Below are 17,725 nucleotides of genomic sequence, written 5' to 3' on the forward strand. Positions count from 1 at the left end.
GCTCTGTGTTTGCTCAGTTTACAGGCACAGATACAATTACAGTGAAGAATGTTTAAATCCGTGACCATCAGCTATTGAAAATACACAACAAAGAATGTCACTACCTAAAAACTTGCCTTCTCTCTTAAGACGTCATAAATTCTTCTGATAGCTCAGATGGCATCAAAATTCACATGTATTCCCCCTAGTAAAAATTAATTCACATGAAAGCAATTCCCTGCCACTTTCCTGTGACTGCAGTTGGAAGACTTATTGCTGTAACCCTAGACCTCCTCTTTGCTCAGATAGGGACGTGCCAGTAGTGAGCAATAGAACAAATATAGATGTGCCCCAGCTGTCCTTCAGCAGTGTGCTACTTGAGAATCACCAGGACGAATGTCAGACACTGAGAAAAGGCTCTGAATGTTGATTCCTGGACCTGAAGTACTTGGAACAATTCTAAAGAGCCCTTGCTAAAGCCAGAGCACCCTCTCACTTTCTGAGGTGGTATTTACAGACTCCACAGAGTGCAGACATTGACTCTAGGTGTGACTTCAAAGGCTGTGGTGTTAGGCAGAGTATCATGTGTGGGATTAACCAAACAAGCATCCTGGACAAACTAACTCAAATGGCTCCACACATGCGTGCTCCACAATTAAGTGGAAGTATCTGATTAAGTGGAAGTATCTGTTCTGTTCTTTGCAAACGTTCAATGGCAAAGTCCTTCTCTCTCTTAAATTAGAAGGAGTTTTACTATAGCCTTGAGTTGGAATCAAGATCAGACCGTGGGAAAAGATATTAAAATTTGAAATGTACAAACCCATCAGAAATGATCATAATGTTGCACACACATGTATGTATATACATATACCTACATCCCCACCCTACATGTGTGTGCTAGACCTCTGAAAAGCCAGCAGCGAAGAAAGTGGCCAACAGCACAGCTAAGGAGTTTTCAGGGAAGCATATCCCTTCAGGCTATGCTCAGTAGTGGTTCACCTGACAAAAGCCAGGCTGTATATTTTCACTGATTATTGTGATTACTGTAGCACTTGAGCTTTACGTATCCACCCAAACCCACAGTTGTCCACCATACATAATCTTCTGCTTGTGAACTTGCTACTGAGCCAGCCTTGCCAGCAAGAGATTTTTAAGCCTCAAACTGTGACTAGGTTGGTCTAGGCTAGATATTAGGGGGAAAAAAAATCAGAGAAAATGGTCAGGCATTGGAGCGGGCTGCCCAGGGAGCTGCTTGAGTCACCGACCCTGGATGTTTAAAAGTCGTTTGGATGGGCACTTTAAGGCAAGGTTGGATGTGGCACTTGGTGCCATGGTCTAGCCTTGAGCTCTGTGGTAAAGGGTTGGACTCGATGATCTGTGAGGTCTCTTCCAACCCTCATGATACTATGATATGATATGATTTGGTGCTCAGGGATATGGTTTAGGGTGAACCTTACAGAGTAGGGGTACCAGTTGAACTTGGTGATCCTGAGTGTCTTTTCCAACTGGAATGTTTCTGTGAACACTACATTATATATGTCATTAGCTCATGGGGCAGTGCAAGAGGAAATGCGTATTTGACTTTGACTCAGTTTTGCCGTTCCCTCCTTTTCCAATTAAACCTGATGTAATTTCCTCACATTTCTAGTGGTTTTGCTGTTTTGGTAAGAAATTGCAAGTCAGTTACCGCTGTAGTTATGATCCTATTATTGCTGACCATGCCTGTGTCACCTGTGAGATCAGAGCAGAAATGTTTTCACATGAATGATGCAGCCTTTGCTGGAATGTTAGTTAGGAAGAAGTTCTTCACAGAGAGAGTGATTTCCCATTGGAATGGGCTGCCCAGGGAGGTGGTGGAGGCACTGTCCCTGGGGGTCTTCAAGAAAAGCCTGTCTGAGGCCCTTAGTGCCATGGTCTAGTTGATTGGATAGGGCTGGGTGATAGGTTGGTCTGGATGACCTTGGAGGTCTCTTCCAACCTGGTTGATTCTATTATTCTATGATTCTATGATTTATGTTGTCAGGCAGATTTTATTAATCTCTCAATTAAAAAAAAACCAATTTTCAGTGTTTCAATTTTTGCTCTTATATTGTTAAGCTATGCTGCCTTGCAGGCATTAATTTACTGAAAAATGAGTGATGTTAGTTTTGCTTCCAAAGTCTAGAATACATAGCATGTGGATCACTGTGAATTAAATTCAGCCTTGCACACAAGGCCCGAGTCAGAGATATTTGCTGTATAAAACCCCCTTTGCTCTCTGCTCCCTTCAGAGATCTGCAAGGAGATATTTAGGTGTGTAGTAAGCAGAACATCCTTAGGACTGAGCTTGATTTAAGGACAAGCACCATTTGCCTGCAAGATAGTTTGCAGCCATGGCCTCTGGGCACGTGATATGATGGGCACTGGGGTCTCAGAACACTCTTTACCCACAGTGCTTGAATGCTTAAAAAGAACAGTAGGCTGGTTTGATTTGGAAGGGCCATTAAGGATCACCTAGTTCTAAGCCCTTGCCATGGGGCAGTGACACCTCCTACCAGAGCAGGTTGATCAAGGTCCCATCCAACCTGGCTTTGAACACTTCCAGGCTTGGAGCCTCCACAACTTCCCTGGGCCCAGTTCAGTGCCTCACCACCCACTTGGGAAGAGTTTCTTCTTACTATCTAATCTAGATGGAACTGCTTCTACTTCCAGTCGTTACCCGCTACGCCATCACCACGTGCTGCTCTTGTACGAAGTCCCTCCCCAGCTGCCCTGCAGGCCCTGCAGGATACCAGGTTTAGCTAACTGCCGGGCTCCAGCCAGGCAGCTGAGAGCAGGTTTGCCAGGTTCACACTACGCCAGAATAGGGTGCCTATTTTGGGCCAGGAACGGGAGATAGAGAAGAGCTTGAGAATGCCTGTCATCTGCTGGCAAGGATTTTGGAAGCCTGACTGCAGTACTGTACCGCTGCTTCTCAGAAGTTTGCCATGACACCGTATCCGACACAGGGTGACAAGTATCTCCTCTTTAAAGCCTGGGGAAGGAGCACGGCGTTTCAGCTGGCTTTCGAGAAGGGAACAACCTGTGAAGTTTCGCCGGGAATGACGGCTGGGAGGAAAACTGCTCACACACAGCTCTTGTCCCTGAGCCAGCGGCCGCGGTTGTCAGCAGGTCAGCGCCAGGCTGCCCAGGAAAAGGATGCGGGTACGCCCCGATGTACATGTGCCTTCGGGCCCTGCCCGCCTCTCCTCACAAAAACACGACATACAAATAGCCCTTTCTGCCACACGGGAATCCTTCACGCCTGCGTCTCGCAGGCCGCACCGCTCTGCCTTTACCATACCCTTTACTTTGCAGCGGGCTGGGAGCGCCTCTCGCCCCGCCCCGCGCCTCCGCCAGCCCCGCCCTGGGCCCGCCCCCCGCCAGCCCCGCCCTGGGCCCGCCCTCGGGCGCTGCCTACCAATGGGTGCGTGCGCTGCCGGTGACGCAACGAGGTGCGCGCGGCGCCTTTAAGGCGGGCAGCTTTCTGTTTCGCTCCCTAGGCCCCGCTCGGTCGCTGCCGCCATGGAGCCGCAGCCTGACAGCCTAGAGGGGTGGGTGGCCGTGCGCGACACCGCCTTTGCCGAGTCTCAGCCGCCGCGGCTCCGCTTCCTCGTGGCCTGGAACGGCGTGGAGGGTGCGTTCGCCGTGACCTGCCACGGCCGGGCGGAGGCGGCGGCACAGGCCCCGCAGAGCTGGGCTGGCCTGTTCTCGGAGCCGGCCCTGCGCGGCGTTCACCGTCAGCTGGCGGCTGTCTGCCCGCGCCTGGAGCCCGCTTTCCCTGCGCTGCCGTCCACGCTGCCCGGTGCCGCCGGCGGGCTCTGGGCTGTGTTGTTCCCCGGGGGCGCGGCGCCAGGCGAGGCCGAGATGCAGAAACTCTGCCGGGAACTGGAGCTCTACCTCGGCTGGGCCCTGGAGCTCTGCGGTGGCCGTGTGGTGCTGGATGCCCTCTTCGCCGACGACCGCTGCCACGACGACGAGTACTTCGAGAGTCTACACGAGCTCCGCGGGAGGGCCTTGCGGGGCCACCTGACCCGGGCCAAGGAGGCCCTGCGGCGGGTACGGGCCCCGGGGCCGGGCAGGGGGGCGGAGGGGCCGCCCCATAGCGCCAGCGGGGCCTGAAGGGGGTCTGTGGCCAAGGCGTACTGCCCTAAGGGAATGCAGCGGCCTAAGGCTGCCTTTGGAATTAGGGTGCTGCAGAGCCAGCCCTTGCTCTCCCTGCAGGCAGAAGGAAGTTTCCCTTGGTGTAGCACCGCCTTCCCTGCGGGACAGCTCGTAGGTGTTCCTGTCTGAGCCTCAGCGTTAGCAACTCTTACCCGAGTTTTGTGTGCATGAAACTACCAATCTCAGCGGCAAGAGCTTCAGTCGCTGAAGTCAGATTCACGTTTGGGTGGTGTAGCCTGGGAGGACCAAGTCACTAGTGTTTTGCTCATAGTGTTATTCAGCGTTCAGATCAGTACTCAGGCAAACACTTTTTCGGTTGTCTTGGAATGGCTCAATCAACTTTGTCAAACACTGAGCGTCATCAGTCTTTATTAAATGGGGAATAATAGAGCTCTAGATAGGGAAGACAGTGGGCCGCATGCTTAAGGTGCAAGCATTTATTCCTACAAAAACACGCTGCTAAAAATATCCAGCAGTGTTGTGCAATGGGTGGAACAGTGACTGAAAGGGAGAGTACAATTGTGCTCTAAGGTTCTAATCTCCCTGTGAAGGTCTTGGTCTGCCTTTATGGCACTAATCTTTTAACTGGGGAATTCTGAGTCAGCTTTTTTTATGAAAACCAATCTTAGCTGTGCACCTGTGCCAGATAAGTGTTCTGTAGTCAAATAAATATGTTTGGTTTTTTTAAATGTCAAATTCTGGCCTAATGATTATATGAACTAGTGATGAGGTTAGCGCTTTATTCCTTTAGGACTGGTTTCTTCTTGATGTATTCCTGGATTATTTACCCACTCCCCTACCCGCCATTGTAGTAAGCATCAAAGGATGGTATTTAGTAATATGTCTGCAGTTAAGACAGCATGTTAAAGCAGGGTTGACAGATACTTTAAGCTTTCCAGTGTTTTGCTACTGTAGTTCTGCAGTATCTGCACTCTATTTCCTGGTGAAGTAAGCTGAAAGGTAACTTATGACAATGTGCTTTGGAGGAAAGCTAAGGCAGTTGTCTTTAGCCTTCTGATTGCTATTCTGGTGTTTAACAGCTATAGCAACTTAGTGTTTCAGAAACTTCAGCTTAAGTGAACTTCGTGTACAGTGTGTATACTAAGGCTGTCCTTTCTGTAACTGACTACACTAGTTCACAGCCCAGTTAAAAGTACGTTCCAGCCATCATGCTCTTTTGCAAGCAGCACAGGCATGTACAGATACAGCAGTTTTGGGGTTTGGTGTTCAGTATAACTCAGTGCCAGTTACTCTGTTTTCAGCTACATTTTACATATATGGCATTTTACATTTGTATTTGCAGGCCTAAGAGGGACAAACTGATTTTATTGTGTTCTAGACTAAGTTAAGCAAGATTGGTGAAATAAAATCTGCCTCTTCTGACACTAAATGAGCTATTTTTATGTCTATGTCCTTGTCAAATACATTGTCCAGTGGGCCAGGAAGTTGATTCTGAAGACTGCAGAAGATGTCCATGAGAGTAAATACTTATTTTTCTGCATTTGTGTTCAAACACAGCAAAAAAATCAACCCAACAAAGCAATACTGTTGCAACAAAAAGTGGAGTCTGTTGGACTAATGGCAAACCAAGATTCTGTGAAACTATGATTGTGTAAGAGTAAGGTTGTTACTGTAAAACAGATGAAATGTTGCCCCTTCAATCCCCCGTCCCTCTCAAAAAATCCTCAGAACACCAAATTCTCGTAATGAATAATGAATTCACTTCAGCCTTTTACTGATGTATCTCCTCTGCTCACTATAAACATCTTCCAGGAGCAGCCAGACCCTCACTGCTTGCTTTGAGTATGGGAACCAGAAAGTGAGCTATTGTGCTTTGCTTTTTGGCTTCAGTAGTGGGGGAAATGCACACTTAACCTGCTGCAGATGTGCCATAGGACTGTGAGATATCTGGGGAAGCCTGAGGGAACGTCAGGACGTATGGGATTACTGCATTTCAGACCCTTTTTTTGTCCCTATTCTGCCTCTGCTAGGCCTGAAGGAAGGATGGGTGGGAAATTCCATATCAGCAGGCATTTAGTTATGTGGAAGCAAGGCAAGAGGTAGTTCAAGAATACCTTGTCCTTTCAGTACACAGGCTTCCTCACTTTCCCCTTTGTGTTTGTAAAGAAGGGCAATCAAGTCATCTGAGTATAGCTATTAGAATTTCTGTGGTGGAAGCCCTAGGCATGATATTCCTTACAGTTTCTCAATGCAATAATGCAGCAATTAGTGTGATATTAAAGCTGTTTCTAGCTAGGGCTGGCTGCTGAATGCCTGGTGTACACCTCCTGTGCAGGGAGAAGTTGTGCCTGCTCATGAAGTGACAAATGGCAGGTGATTTCCACCAAAGCTTGTCAGCAGTCAGTGTACACAAATGCAAAGCAGCTAAGTCTGATTTACCTTTTATCCTACTAGGTTCTTCAGGAGCATAAAAATGCTGACACAATGGTGGCTTTGATGAAGGTTTATGAAGAAGAAGACAAAGCTTATCAGGACTTGGTCACCATGGCAACACAATTCTACCAGTATTTACTGCAGCCTTTCAGAGATATGCGAGAGCTGGCGACGCTGTACAGACTGGAAATCCTGGTAGGTCTGCCCTTACAAAGTAAAAGACCAGGTTATATAGTAGGGCATCAGCTGCCCTTGGAACAGTTTGGCCTGAAATTATTTAGTATTCTCTGCTTCTTTCTTTACGTTTTCCCTGCCAACCAAGCTGCCAAATGTGACGTGAGAAATCCACTTAGGGCAGAACCACTCTCAGAGGATCTCAGAATCAAAGTGTTGGCTTGACCAGAACTGTGGCTGTCTTCCCACCAGTGTCCCACTTCTCCCTGTTTTGAGGAACTGAGGAAAATATCCCCAAGGTCCACCTCTGAGATTTACTCTCTGATAATCTGAATTTACACAGATCCAAGTAGCCTTCATTGCTTTGTGACATCAGGAATGCCATCTCTGGGCAGTGCTAATGCACCAGATCACTCAGTCGTGGTAGAACAGAAGGCTGAGGAGATCTTGCTGCATGAAACTGTTTTTTATCACTGCAACGACCTGCTACAAGTGCAGATTAAAACATACCAGTTGTCACTGCATTTAAGTGTTTCTTAAAACTAGAAGCACATAATGAAATTTACAATGCCCCTGGAAAAGCCAGCCCTCTACTGTTTTGAGTTTTTCTTAGTCTGTTAAGGTGAGCTGTTAATGCTCTCAAAAAAGAGAAGTTTTAGGTTTAGACCGAAGGTTTTCAGTACTGAAGGACTAAATCTGTGAAGATAAAATAGCCAGTATGTTGTACTGAAAATTAAAGTGGAAATTGAAATGGATGAAAGTTTGTATGAAAAAAGCCTCTAAGGGATATTTAGGCTCATGTGAAATCTAATTCTTTTAAAAAGTATTTGAATCCTAATCTTATTTCTTTTCTGTATCCCTGTTCTTGTGTGACTGAACTGCCAAGCTGGAGAACCTGACAGCGCAATGTGCTGTCAACACATGGGGAAAATAGAAGGGAACATTGTGCGTAGAAGAGTGGTTTTGAGTTACTTTTAGTAACAGCTAAAAACACTTGTGTTGGATGTGATTCTAAGATGATAATTGAAAAATATTTTAAATTGATCTGAACTTAAGTGTGAAGTCATGATTGGGAATGAATGTTCTCAGTCTAGAGAATGAGAAGAGGCAGTTCACAGGTGTGACTAGCGGTTTACTTTGTAACAGGTATGGCAAAGGTCATTTTTCCCACATTTGAAATCTGTGAGGACAGCATAATGTGGGCTGCACTCCTGTGCTAGCCAGTTGGTAACTGAGAATTTTGTTTTCTTGCAGAAATCTTTGCAGTATGATAATTTGGGTCCTAAAAGAGTAGCAGCTTTGCAGAAAGATGCTGATGAATGGACTAAGCGAGCTGAGAGTGCTGTGTGCTCCATTCAGGATATCACTGTGAACTACTTCAAGGAAACTGTAAAGGCTTTGACAGGTAATCAATGATTTACACAAAATGTTGTGTAAATACTTAAAGGAGTGAGAGCTCTTCTTACACCTTTGCTGGTCTCTCAGCAGACCCTGAGGTTATGATGAGTGTCCAGCTTAAGAAAGAAGCGTTTTACTCTCTTGAGATTTATAGCCTTTTAACCAATTTGGCGTACAACATGCATTTGGCTTGCACACATATCAAGGTCTGAGACTTATGGCTGCAAACCTCAGAACAAAACCCCTGCATGCTTTGTATACTTGATAAGCAGGCCTCAAGGATTTCAGCATGTTAATTGAGTAGATGGCTGTGTAACTGTCGAGGCATGTTTCTGTGGTACAGTGTACTATTTTGCTTGCGTACATAAAGTCATAAATTCCATCTTTTAGTCTTGTAATTTCTAAAGAAGATTCAGAAATTGTTTAGTAGTGTCAGCATTTTTAGTACTGCAGCTACAGCAGAAGCATACAAGGGTTATTAGTACACTGCATTTCTCATATCTTGTTGTGATGTTTGAATCTGCAGCAATGCACAAACAGATGGAACAAGATCAGGAGAGGTTTGGTAGAACCACCTGGGCATCAGCTTTGCCACGACTAGAAAACCTGAAATGTATGTTGGCTAAAGAAACCCTTCAGCATCTGAGGGCAAGAGAGTTGTGCCTGAAACAGAAGAGAGCTGTCATTCAGAGAAATGTAAGACTTTGCAAAACCTCCTTTTCTGTCACTGTTTTGTGAAGGGCTATTCAAAACCCACCAAAGGGGTCATGGGAGCAGTGTTCTAGAAATCTTTGTCTATGAAGCAGCTTAGATTTTCAGCATGATTTTAAGTTGTGGAAAAATGTTTATCTCCAGATCTTTTTAATTGCCTCTGCACATATGGGGACACTTAGCAAAGATGCTTTTACATAAGTTCAGGTGTCATGTTAACATTTCTGGTATTAACCTTTGAAGTGTATGCATGTTTTGTAATTAATGGTTTTTATTTTCTGCTTGGGGCCATACAGATGGAGAATCTCAGCGAACAAGAGGAGAACATAACTGTAGTGGAGGAACTAGAAATGCAGTATTATGAAACACAGCTGGAATTATATAATGTACAGCTTGAAGTATTGAAACATGAAGAGATGCTGCTCGTTGTACAGCTGGACATTTTAAGGAGGCAGATTAAAGGTAAGAATAAAAAAATATTTAAGCACATATTCAAAACACAAGAGTGATACAGCCTGCTCTGCTTTCACAGGATGATTAGCACTGATTAGGTCTAAACAGTAGAAAGCATCATTGGAAAACCCTGATGCTGTGACACCATCTGATGTTTTGTCTTCTGACTGATTAGACATTAATTTGATAACACAAGTTTTTTTCTAAAGGAAAAAAAAAGCTGATTGTGACAGCAGGTACAGTATTTGCATGCACTGGCTTAGCATATGGAGTAACTTACATAGAAAATACTCAACTGCTCTCATAGTTTCAGGATATAGCCATAGAAACTGGATATCATGCCCTGCTGAGGAGAGTCCTAAAATTCATGAAGAATCTGTTGTAATTGAACATATAGAAATTCCAAAGAAGAGGTGATTCTAGCTAGATGGTACATGAGTGCTGCTGTATTCCAGTTTAAGTGTCTCTTTGTAACATACTTACGACCAAGCTAGGCACCAGTCTTGTGTTTGTTTGTGCTTATGAATTCTTTATTACTGTGTATGTGGTGCAGCAAACATTGCTTCTGCTTGTTGCATGATTAAAACCTTGTACATAGTAAAGTAAGTCACCCAGTGTTGATCAGAACAGTCTTCAGGTTCCAGGAAAAGCAGTTCCTGAAGGTAGAAGTTAAAGCACAGAGAAACATTTGAAAGAGGAAGCTAAGTAACAACAAATGCTAACAGCGTAAATCTAATCCTGCAGAGCACCCCTGTGAGTAACATGATGTGCTTGCATAAGATTTTGAAGGACCAAGCTTGGCTCCAGAGCATTACACTTTTCTAATAACTAACACACTGCCTTCAATGGCTTTTAAAATGTCATTAGTTCTTTAAATGTTTACATAACTGTGGCAATTTTTGGGTTTTTAAAAAAATGCCAAATGCCTTTTTAGAGAAACAGGATGAAGTTGTTTACTATGATACATGTGAAAATCCTGAGGAGCTCAAGGTAATGGAACAGACAATGGGACAACATTACGCTAACTTGTCAGAAATGACGGTGCTGAGGCAGAAGACTAAGCAGTTGGAGACAAAGCGTGGGACTGTCTGTGCGAGGAGAGCCTACCTCAGGAACAAAAAAGTAAATGCAGTCCTGGAGATGTGCATTTTCTTTAGCTGATGTCTTGACTCGAGAGGGGTGGACAGGAAACAACTAGAGAAGCTTTGGGCGGTGTCACAATGATAAGAACTCTGGAAAGAAGGGAAATGTGATTTTTTTTGTTTTAGCCAGCTCTACACTCCACTGTGTGGTGCAGATGCCTCTTTAGCTCATTAAGAGAGCAAAAACACTTCCATGAGTGATCCTGAAGGTGTTCCCCTATCGGCTAAACCTTACCAGAGACTTGTTGTGGCCCTCTGGAGGTTTACCCTGGCAGCCTATTGCAAAGCAGCCGCAGCGCAGGAGGAAACTTGGCCTACAGTGAAGGAAGCCACAGTAACAGAAAATCCACGGTGGTGCTTTACCTTTGAATGAGAGGGAGGGGAAAATTTAACTACTGCAGTTTTCTCTCCAGCCTCTCGGTGCTGTGCAATGGGCAGCTTTTCCCTTTGTTTCCTAATCAGAGCAGAACGCTAGGAAGACACAAGAGAGGTCACAGCTGACTCTGAACTGTCGCAGTGCGCTGACCTTACCTTACACCTGTAGAATCCTGCTGGAGTAGAAAACAGAGTTTAAGCTCCAGTCTGTCAAGCCTTTTATCTCTCATTAGCCTGAACGAAGTGGGAAAGACATTGAAAATGTTTCGTGAGCCATCATTGTCTCTTGCATGCATCTGCTTCCTCCGCAGACACTTCCTTTGCTTCTGTTTTCATTCAGTTAATTGCTGTCTATTGGTTACATAACAGTGAAGCCAAGCACAGATGATTTGCAAATGCTCACTCAGCCATGTGGGTAACCCCCTCTGTGGAGTGGCAAACAGTGACTCCCAGAGAAAGCACTGAAGCCTGCAGCTTCTCTACAGTGCTTTGTCACTAACAGAAGGTACCCCCGTTAGGCATTCTTTGTGCTTCCCACCCTATGCTTCCCAGGCATTTTTACTTGGGAGCTATAGCAAATAAGGGACAGAGAGAAAGCAGCCTTGTACTTTCGTAATACCATGCTAGCTTCCCTCTTGTCTTCTTCCTCACATCTTTGCATCCTATCCCTCTCGTACCTGAGTGAAATTCCTTCAGAGCTTATTTCTGCTTTCATTATTTTTGCTTTCTTCTTTCTTTTTTTTTTCTTTTTTTAAAGCTAAGTGTAAGGCAGGGATCAGCTCAGGTCTGGCTATATTTCCTCTGCATCATGAATAATCCTGTCAGTGATTAGAAGAATGAAAGATCCTATTGACTTAAAGACCGTGACTTCACCTTCATGGTCTCGCATCTGCCATTAGTTGGACTTAACCATCCCTCTTGGCACAGCAAAGCATTCAGCCTTGGTTGCTCTTTAGTGGATTGTACACAGGAGTTAATGGCATAGGTGATGCACAGCAGTTGTGAACTTACCAAGGGTTGCATGAATTTTGCTGTTCTACCAGGATCAATGTGAAGCAAGCCATCGACAGAGACTGCAACAGGCAGAAGAGAGCAAAAAACGCTTCCAGCAGCATCACAGCATACAGATAGTGAGTACTGGGTAGCAACCTTGGAGAATTTGGCAGCTGCTTGTTTTCACACACTGAGACTCACTTACTTATGTCTTAATGTAGAAGAGAGACAAGCAAAAAGAGGAAGAGAAAAAGAAAAAAGCTTGGATAAGCCAGGAACGTCAGAAAACGCTGGAGAGGCTGAAAACTTTCAGGGAGGCAAGTACTGTGAGCTACAGTAGTCCTTAATGGTGTCAAAGCACAATGTCATAAGGTAGCCATAGCTCACATGTGAGCATGGTCTAAGCCAGAGACAAACGTTTGGATAGCCTAAAATAGGATTGTGTGTAATGAGTCAAGAGGATTAAATCCATTAATAATATATTTTCCAGGTGTAGAACCTATTGGCAAGCAATAAAAGTGAGGAAATGGCTTTGAAAGAAATACCTTTATATTAATTTGAAATCTGTTCAGGGTTGAATTTTCTGCTTGAAAAAGAGTGGGACAAGTCTGTGCTCTGTGGTTTTTTGTTTCTTTGGGATTGATGTTTGACCAGTCCAATGGAAATGTGACCTCCTGCCTTACAATCTTTTTCAGAGATGTCCAGCTCATGTTGTTGTGAAAACATCTCGTCCTCAGCCTCTCAGTCCCAGGTTGCCACAAAGCACCGCTCAGCAGCTTGCAGTACAGTCCTCTCCACCTTTGTTGAGTACAAGGGTGGCTCCAGAGCAGCCAAAGAGCCTGCTGCTGGTAGAAGGTGAAGAATCAAAAGTTTCACGTCAGAATACCACAGCAGATGTTCCACGTCAGAATACCACAGCAGATGTTCCACGTCAGAATACCACAGCAGATGTTTCACGTCAGAATACCACAGCAGATGTTTCACGTCAGAATACCACAGCAGATACCTCTGTACAGACAGAGCAACAGAAGCACAGCGAGGGACTGATGGTCTCGCCATCCTCACTAGCACCACCACCACCTCCTCCTCCTCCTCCTCTTCCTCCTTTACCCCCTCCTCCCCCACCTCCCCTTTTACCTCCCCAGTTAAAGACGCCATCAGCGCCAGAGGATAAGGCATTTCCCCTTAGCTGCAGTAGCCCCAGGGAAAGCCCTGCACTGCACAAACAGGACGACTCATCCAGGAGGTCTCTAAACAATTACATGGGTAAGAAGGCTCACCTTGACTGCTGTGCTTTTCTTCTTTTCCTTTCTGTTCTACCTCACTGTGGTTCTGGACAGGAATAGTGTGCAGTCTTGCCTAAGAGAACAAAGCCCTTGGAAAGTCTAGTCTAAGAAACCACATACAATAACAGTTCCTAAATTATTAATAGCAATTTGTGTGTCCCATTTGATACACTTCACAGGTCTTGATGCTCAGACTGTGTGACTTGATGTTTTTGGGGAAGTGCTGTCAGATGGCATAGGTCATTTTTTTCAGAGATTTGAACTCAAGTCTCTGCTGGAATTCCACATTATTAAGTACAGCCTTGCAAATTTAAACCGTGCCTGATCACAGCACAAGTAATTCTGTGGAGACCTTTATTCAGGTTTTGCATTTCTCACAACACTGAAAATCCCCCTGCTGTAATAGATGTGAAAGTGTCGGAAGAAATTCCAACAAGAGGTTTCTTGATGTTGTTTAGTGAGAGAAGCAGTTTCCATTACCAAGTTTGTTCTTGCCACAATTTTATGGGATTTTGAGGATTAATCACCTGTTGAGTCGAAAGACCACTGTAGGTAAATTTGTGTTTGTACTAAGGTTACATTTTAGTGTTTATGATTTGTGTACTGCAGAGCTCTCACTGGGTTACTTGTAAGGTATGCGCAGCCCATGTCCACTTACAACTTGCTTGATTTCTAAATAAAGGTTTCCTAAGAATTCATGCAGAAATCAACCAGGATTTGAAAGGCAGATGGATAGCTTTGGCATGCTATCATTTCTAGGGCAAAAATTGTGCTCTGTTACACTTCTGCTTTGTTAGCAAGATCACACAGGTGTAATTGAAGTCTGAACTCGGCAATTTGAATGAGACTAAAGCTCAGCAGCCTCCCAAGGCTGCACTGGTTGCATCTTGCTAACAGACCTATTTTTATTTCTAAAGCAAGCAGATATTTTACTGTATCAGTGAGATTGATCTAAGTTAGAAGGCAGCAGTTTTTTATTGTCATTTTTCTCAGTGGAGCTTATGCTGGAATGAAGCATGTCTTTAAATGTGGGATATTTCTTTTCATACTACTCACAATACATCTAAGCAGCCTTTCTGTTCTCTCAGTTAACAGCCAAACCACAGGCAGCAATACCAAGGAAAGTTTGGCATTTTCAGTTCTTGGAAGGTGTGGGGAAGTACAAGCAGCTGAGGGGCTGAGATGCAGGCAAGTTACCATGACAAACTGCTGTGATCCCAGTGGATCAGTGTGCAGACTTCAATCTGGGAGGTCCATGGGATAACTCTACCACAGATTTTCTTGAAAAGCTTTCATTAGCAACAGGAGTTATGCACCAGAGTAGTCCAATTGCTGGTGTAACAGCCTTGTTAGGAGCTGTATTTACTACCATAACACAGCCTAATATTGATATCCTTTAATTACTTTTTGATACAAACCCCCCTTTTTTTTATTGGAGAGGTCTAACTGATTATTTACATCTATTTCCTGAAGAAAACTAGCATGTTAATTGCTGTAGTGGTAATTGATAAAGTACTGCCACAGGAGTTTACCGAAACAGCTTCATAAACAGCTTGGGCTTAGTTACATATGGCCTACTTATGTCTTTGTACATGAAAAGCCAGGGGGAAGTTCATACGAGATGATCCTCGTGGTCCCTTCCAACCCTGACTGATTCTGTGATTATCTGTAATGTGTTAATGTGCTTTCCAAGGGGAACTTTTTTGCCAGCCTCAGTAGTCTTATACAAGGCTGCCTATTTGATTAACAGACTTAAGACTTTTGTACTTGAAGGCTTTGTAAGACAAGTTGGTGGATCTTTGCTTGATCCTTTTCTAGCATCTCAGTGTCTGAAGTTACCACAAGATTTAGCAGAATGTTACATTTCAAGCGCTTGATGTTAATCACAACCTTATGTGCACTGCGCACGGCAAAAAATACTTCTAGCTGTGAGGCACAGATGGTCTGGACCTATGGATGTAGGAGTCGACTGCTGCCCAGGGAAACTGCCTCCCTGTCCGCCAGGCTGAAGCTAGCAGCAAAGAATCCAGCAGAAGGAGTAAACCACAATTGCAGTGTGTATCAAGAGAACTAGTGGAAGCTCTCTCAGTGTGGTGCCCTTTATGATCTGAAGTTCTGAAGTGTACACCTGAGATTTAAATCACATTCTAAATTAGGAATTATTTTTAAGTCCATACATAGAGGAGCTGCCTGCCAGTCTGCTTAGGGCCTGATCTGGTCCCCACTGACTTCAGTGGTGCAGTTTCAAGCCCTTCTAACTCAAGTCCTTTCATTTTTCTCTTGGTTGAGCAAAAATGCAATTGACAGTCTCAGCAGGCACTCGAGCAAGCTAGGAGGATGGTGGATTGTCTCTAATAGGGGGAACACAAGAGATTTTTTTTGGTTCAGTGAAATGTTTTTTTGAAAGCCCATAAAGTTGTAATGAAAAAGAGGCATGCTCCTTTGTGTGTAATTTCTTCCTTAGAGCACAACCTTGCATAATGTTGAAGAGGCATTGGATTCTCAATTCAGGATATAAAAGCTTTAAGTGCTTTTTAAGAGCAGTTTCAGAGCCTAATGTTGTAAAAGCTTGAAAGAATCTGTGCCAGAACAGACCATGCTTTTTTCTGTCTAGGATGAAAGAAGCATCCTGAACATTTGGGTGGGATTTTGTTACCTCTGAGCCTGGTTTTCTTGCACTGTCTTCTGGTAATAATAGATTTATCTGTTGCAGGTTCCATGGATGAGGTTTTAGCTTCTCTAAAACGTGGTGAAGTTCATCTTGGCAAAGTGGAACAGCCGAATCCATATGCCTCTGCGAAGGACAACATTCTTGCTGCCATAAGGCAAGGAGTTAAGCTAAGAAAAGTGAATCGAGATACTGAGAAAGATGTCAGTAAAAGATCCACTAATGAGCTAGAGAGAAGCATTAAGGCAGCCATGCAGAGAATTAAGAAAGTGTCTGCTGATTCTGAAGAAGAGGAGAACAATGATCAGAACAATGGAGAATGGGACAGCTAACCAATTCAGAGTAACAGACTGACTGGAGGCGAATGCCTCTCATTTTGCACGTTGTAGAAGACTGTCAAAATGAAAGAACAGTGTGATTGTGTGTGTGCTCACAACCCAAAATGTAAACTGAAAGAATCCTGATCATTTTCTGTAGGAGCTACACTTACTTTCTTCTTTTTTTGCATGAGAAATCATACTCTAAATTATGCTTGCACTAGTCCCTGACTCAGCCATTTAGTTTTCACATCTGAAGACAGGTGAAGTGTTGAATTGAAACAGAGTATTTAGGTTGTTACTACACAGTAGGTAATGTTACCTCGACAAAGTTTAAGGAGTGAAAAACTAAATGAAATTCTATTTTGTCAGGAAAAAATAGAACTAAATCTGTGGTGATAGAGGCAGCCCAGAAAACTCAGCATAATCTGGCACCTCTCATTCCTACCTCCATTGTCCAAAAGAATCTTGGATGTTTTGTTTGTCTGATACAATTCACCCTCACCCATTTATCATGATATTTTAAAGTGCACTTATGAATACGTTTGACAATGCTGATTGGGAAGATTTGCATCAAGTTTGAAATAAGCAGTACTGTAGAAAATACTAAAGAGATTACTTCTTTAGCTGGAAGCTTAAATCTTTTTAAGTGTGGAATGTTTTTTAGATCTACATCTACAGTGGACTGTTGGCATGAAAGAAAGAGCCAACATACTGTGTATCATATTTTCTGGGGTCTAGGCCTGCAATACAGAGCTGCATTTCTCCACTGAGAACATCAATCCATGGTTATAGCTGCTCATGAACTTAAATTACCTGAAAGCCTTATCAAGGGCAGGTATTTGTGTTGTGCCTGCAATCCAACTGTTTGAAAACATCAGCCACATTCAGTGTAGAGACTTTCTAATTTAGGTAGGTAGTGACGAAAAATGATTCAAAGGTTCTTTTAGAGTTTGTACTGACCCTTAATAAAAACATAGTCTGGCAGAAGAAAAATTCAGTGTGCTCTGATTTTAGGATACTGCTGTGAAGTAAGCATTCTGTACACTCTGGGTTTTGACAGCAAGTGGTGGCCCTTCAGCAATGGCACTCTCATATGTAAATCCTCTTTCTGAAATATTTGTTACTTGTAATTTGATGATAGAATTGCAAATATGGTACTTTAATTCACTATTTTACTGTATAGTATCAGATCTATTTAATCAGCACAGAATATCCAACAGTTTTCACAGGAGAAGCCAAGGCGGTGTCCATGAGGTAATTTTTTTTTTGTTTCAGCACCTACTGCTATTTGGAAGTCAGAAAACAGCAACTCTTTTTTGTCCCCTTAATCATACCAAATGGAGATAGCAGCAGCACAGGTTGGTTCTCAGTGGACACTTGTGACATGATGCCTGCAGAGGGGAGATGGCAGACTTGCTCAATCCTTGAGCTCAACCTGGGTGGAATGGTCATGCCAAACTGGGGAGCAAATTTATTGCCTGTTCAAAGTTCAGCATCCTGAGTGTTGAATACTTCCCACAGACTGGAATTCAGGACAAAATGTGGTCCTCTGGGAGAGAATGCTTCCCCAAGGATACCCTGGGGAAAGAGTGTGTGCAGCCAGTGTTGATGAGGGCCGGTGCTGGGGAAGAGAGCTGACACCTTGTGTGC

General features: G+C 44.0%; 2 protein-coding genes across 3 annotated transcripts in view; one reads left to right on the forward strand and one right to left on the reverse strand.

Moving 5' to 3' along the window:
• Positions 1-3,571, reverse strand: part of FSD2 (fibronectin type III and SPRY domain containing 2) — a 23,713-nt gene extending 20,142 nt beyond the window's left edge. The window contains exon 1 of the mRNA XM_064157730.1: positions 3,419-3,571. The gene's annotated coding sequence lies outside the window, so the exon portion shown is untranslated. The remainder of the gene's footprint in view (positions 1-3,418) is intronic.
• On the forward strand, positions 3,452-17,068 carry WHAMM (WASP homolog associated with actin, golgi membranes and microtubules). 2 transcript variants are annotated; one of them, XM_064157728.1, is made up of 10 exons: positions 3,452-4,056; positions 6,577-6,750; positions 7,984-8,134; positions 8,654-8,823; positions 9,135-9,300; positions 10,226-10,413; positions 11,852-11,938; positions 12,023-12,118; positions 12,497-13,067; positions 14,176-15,794. In XM_064157728.1, exons 1-10 carry the CDS (start codon positions 3,523-3,525, stop codon positions 14,349-14,351), a joined length of 2,313 nt encoding a protein of 770 aa, XP_064013798.1. In that variant the 5' UTR covers positions 3,452-3,522; the 3' UTR covers positions 14,352-15,794. The 2 variants fall into 2 exon arrangements, with proteins under 2 accessions (XP_064013798.1, XP_064013797.1); XM_064157727.1 differs by lacking the exon at positions 14,176-15,794 and adding an exon at positions 15,801-17,068 and having other exon boundaries at positions 3,459-4,056.
• Positions 17,069-17,725: the final 657 nt, after the last annotated feature.

The sequence above is a fragment of the Pogoniulus pusillus genome, chromosome 17 (assembly GCF_015220805.1).
Source record: "Pogoniulus pusillus isolate bPogPus1 chromosome 17, bPogPus1.pri, whole genome shotgun sequence".
Taxonomy (NCBI): Eukaryota; Metazoa; Chordata; class Aves; order Piciformes; family Lybiidae; genus Pogoniulus; species Pogoniulus pusillus.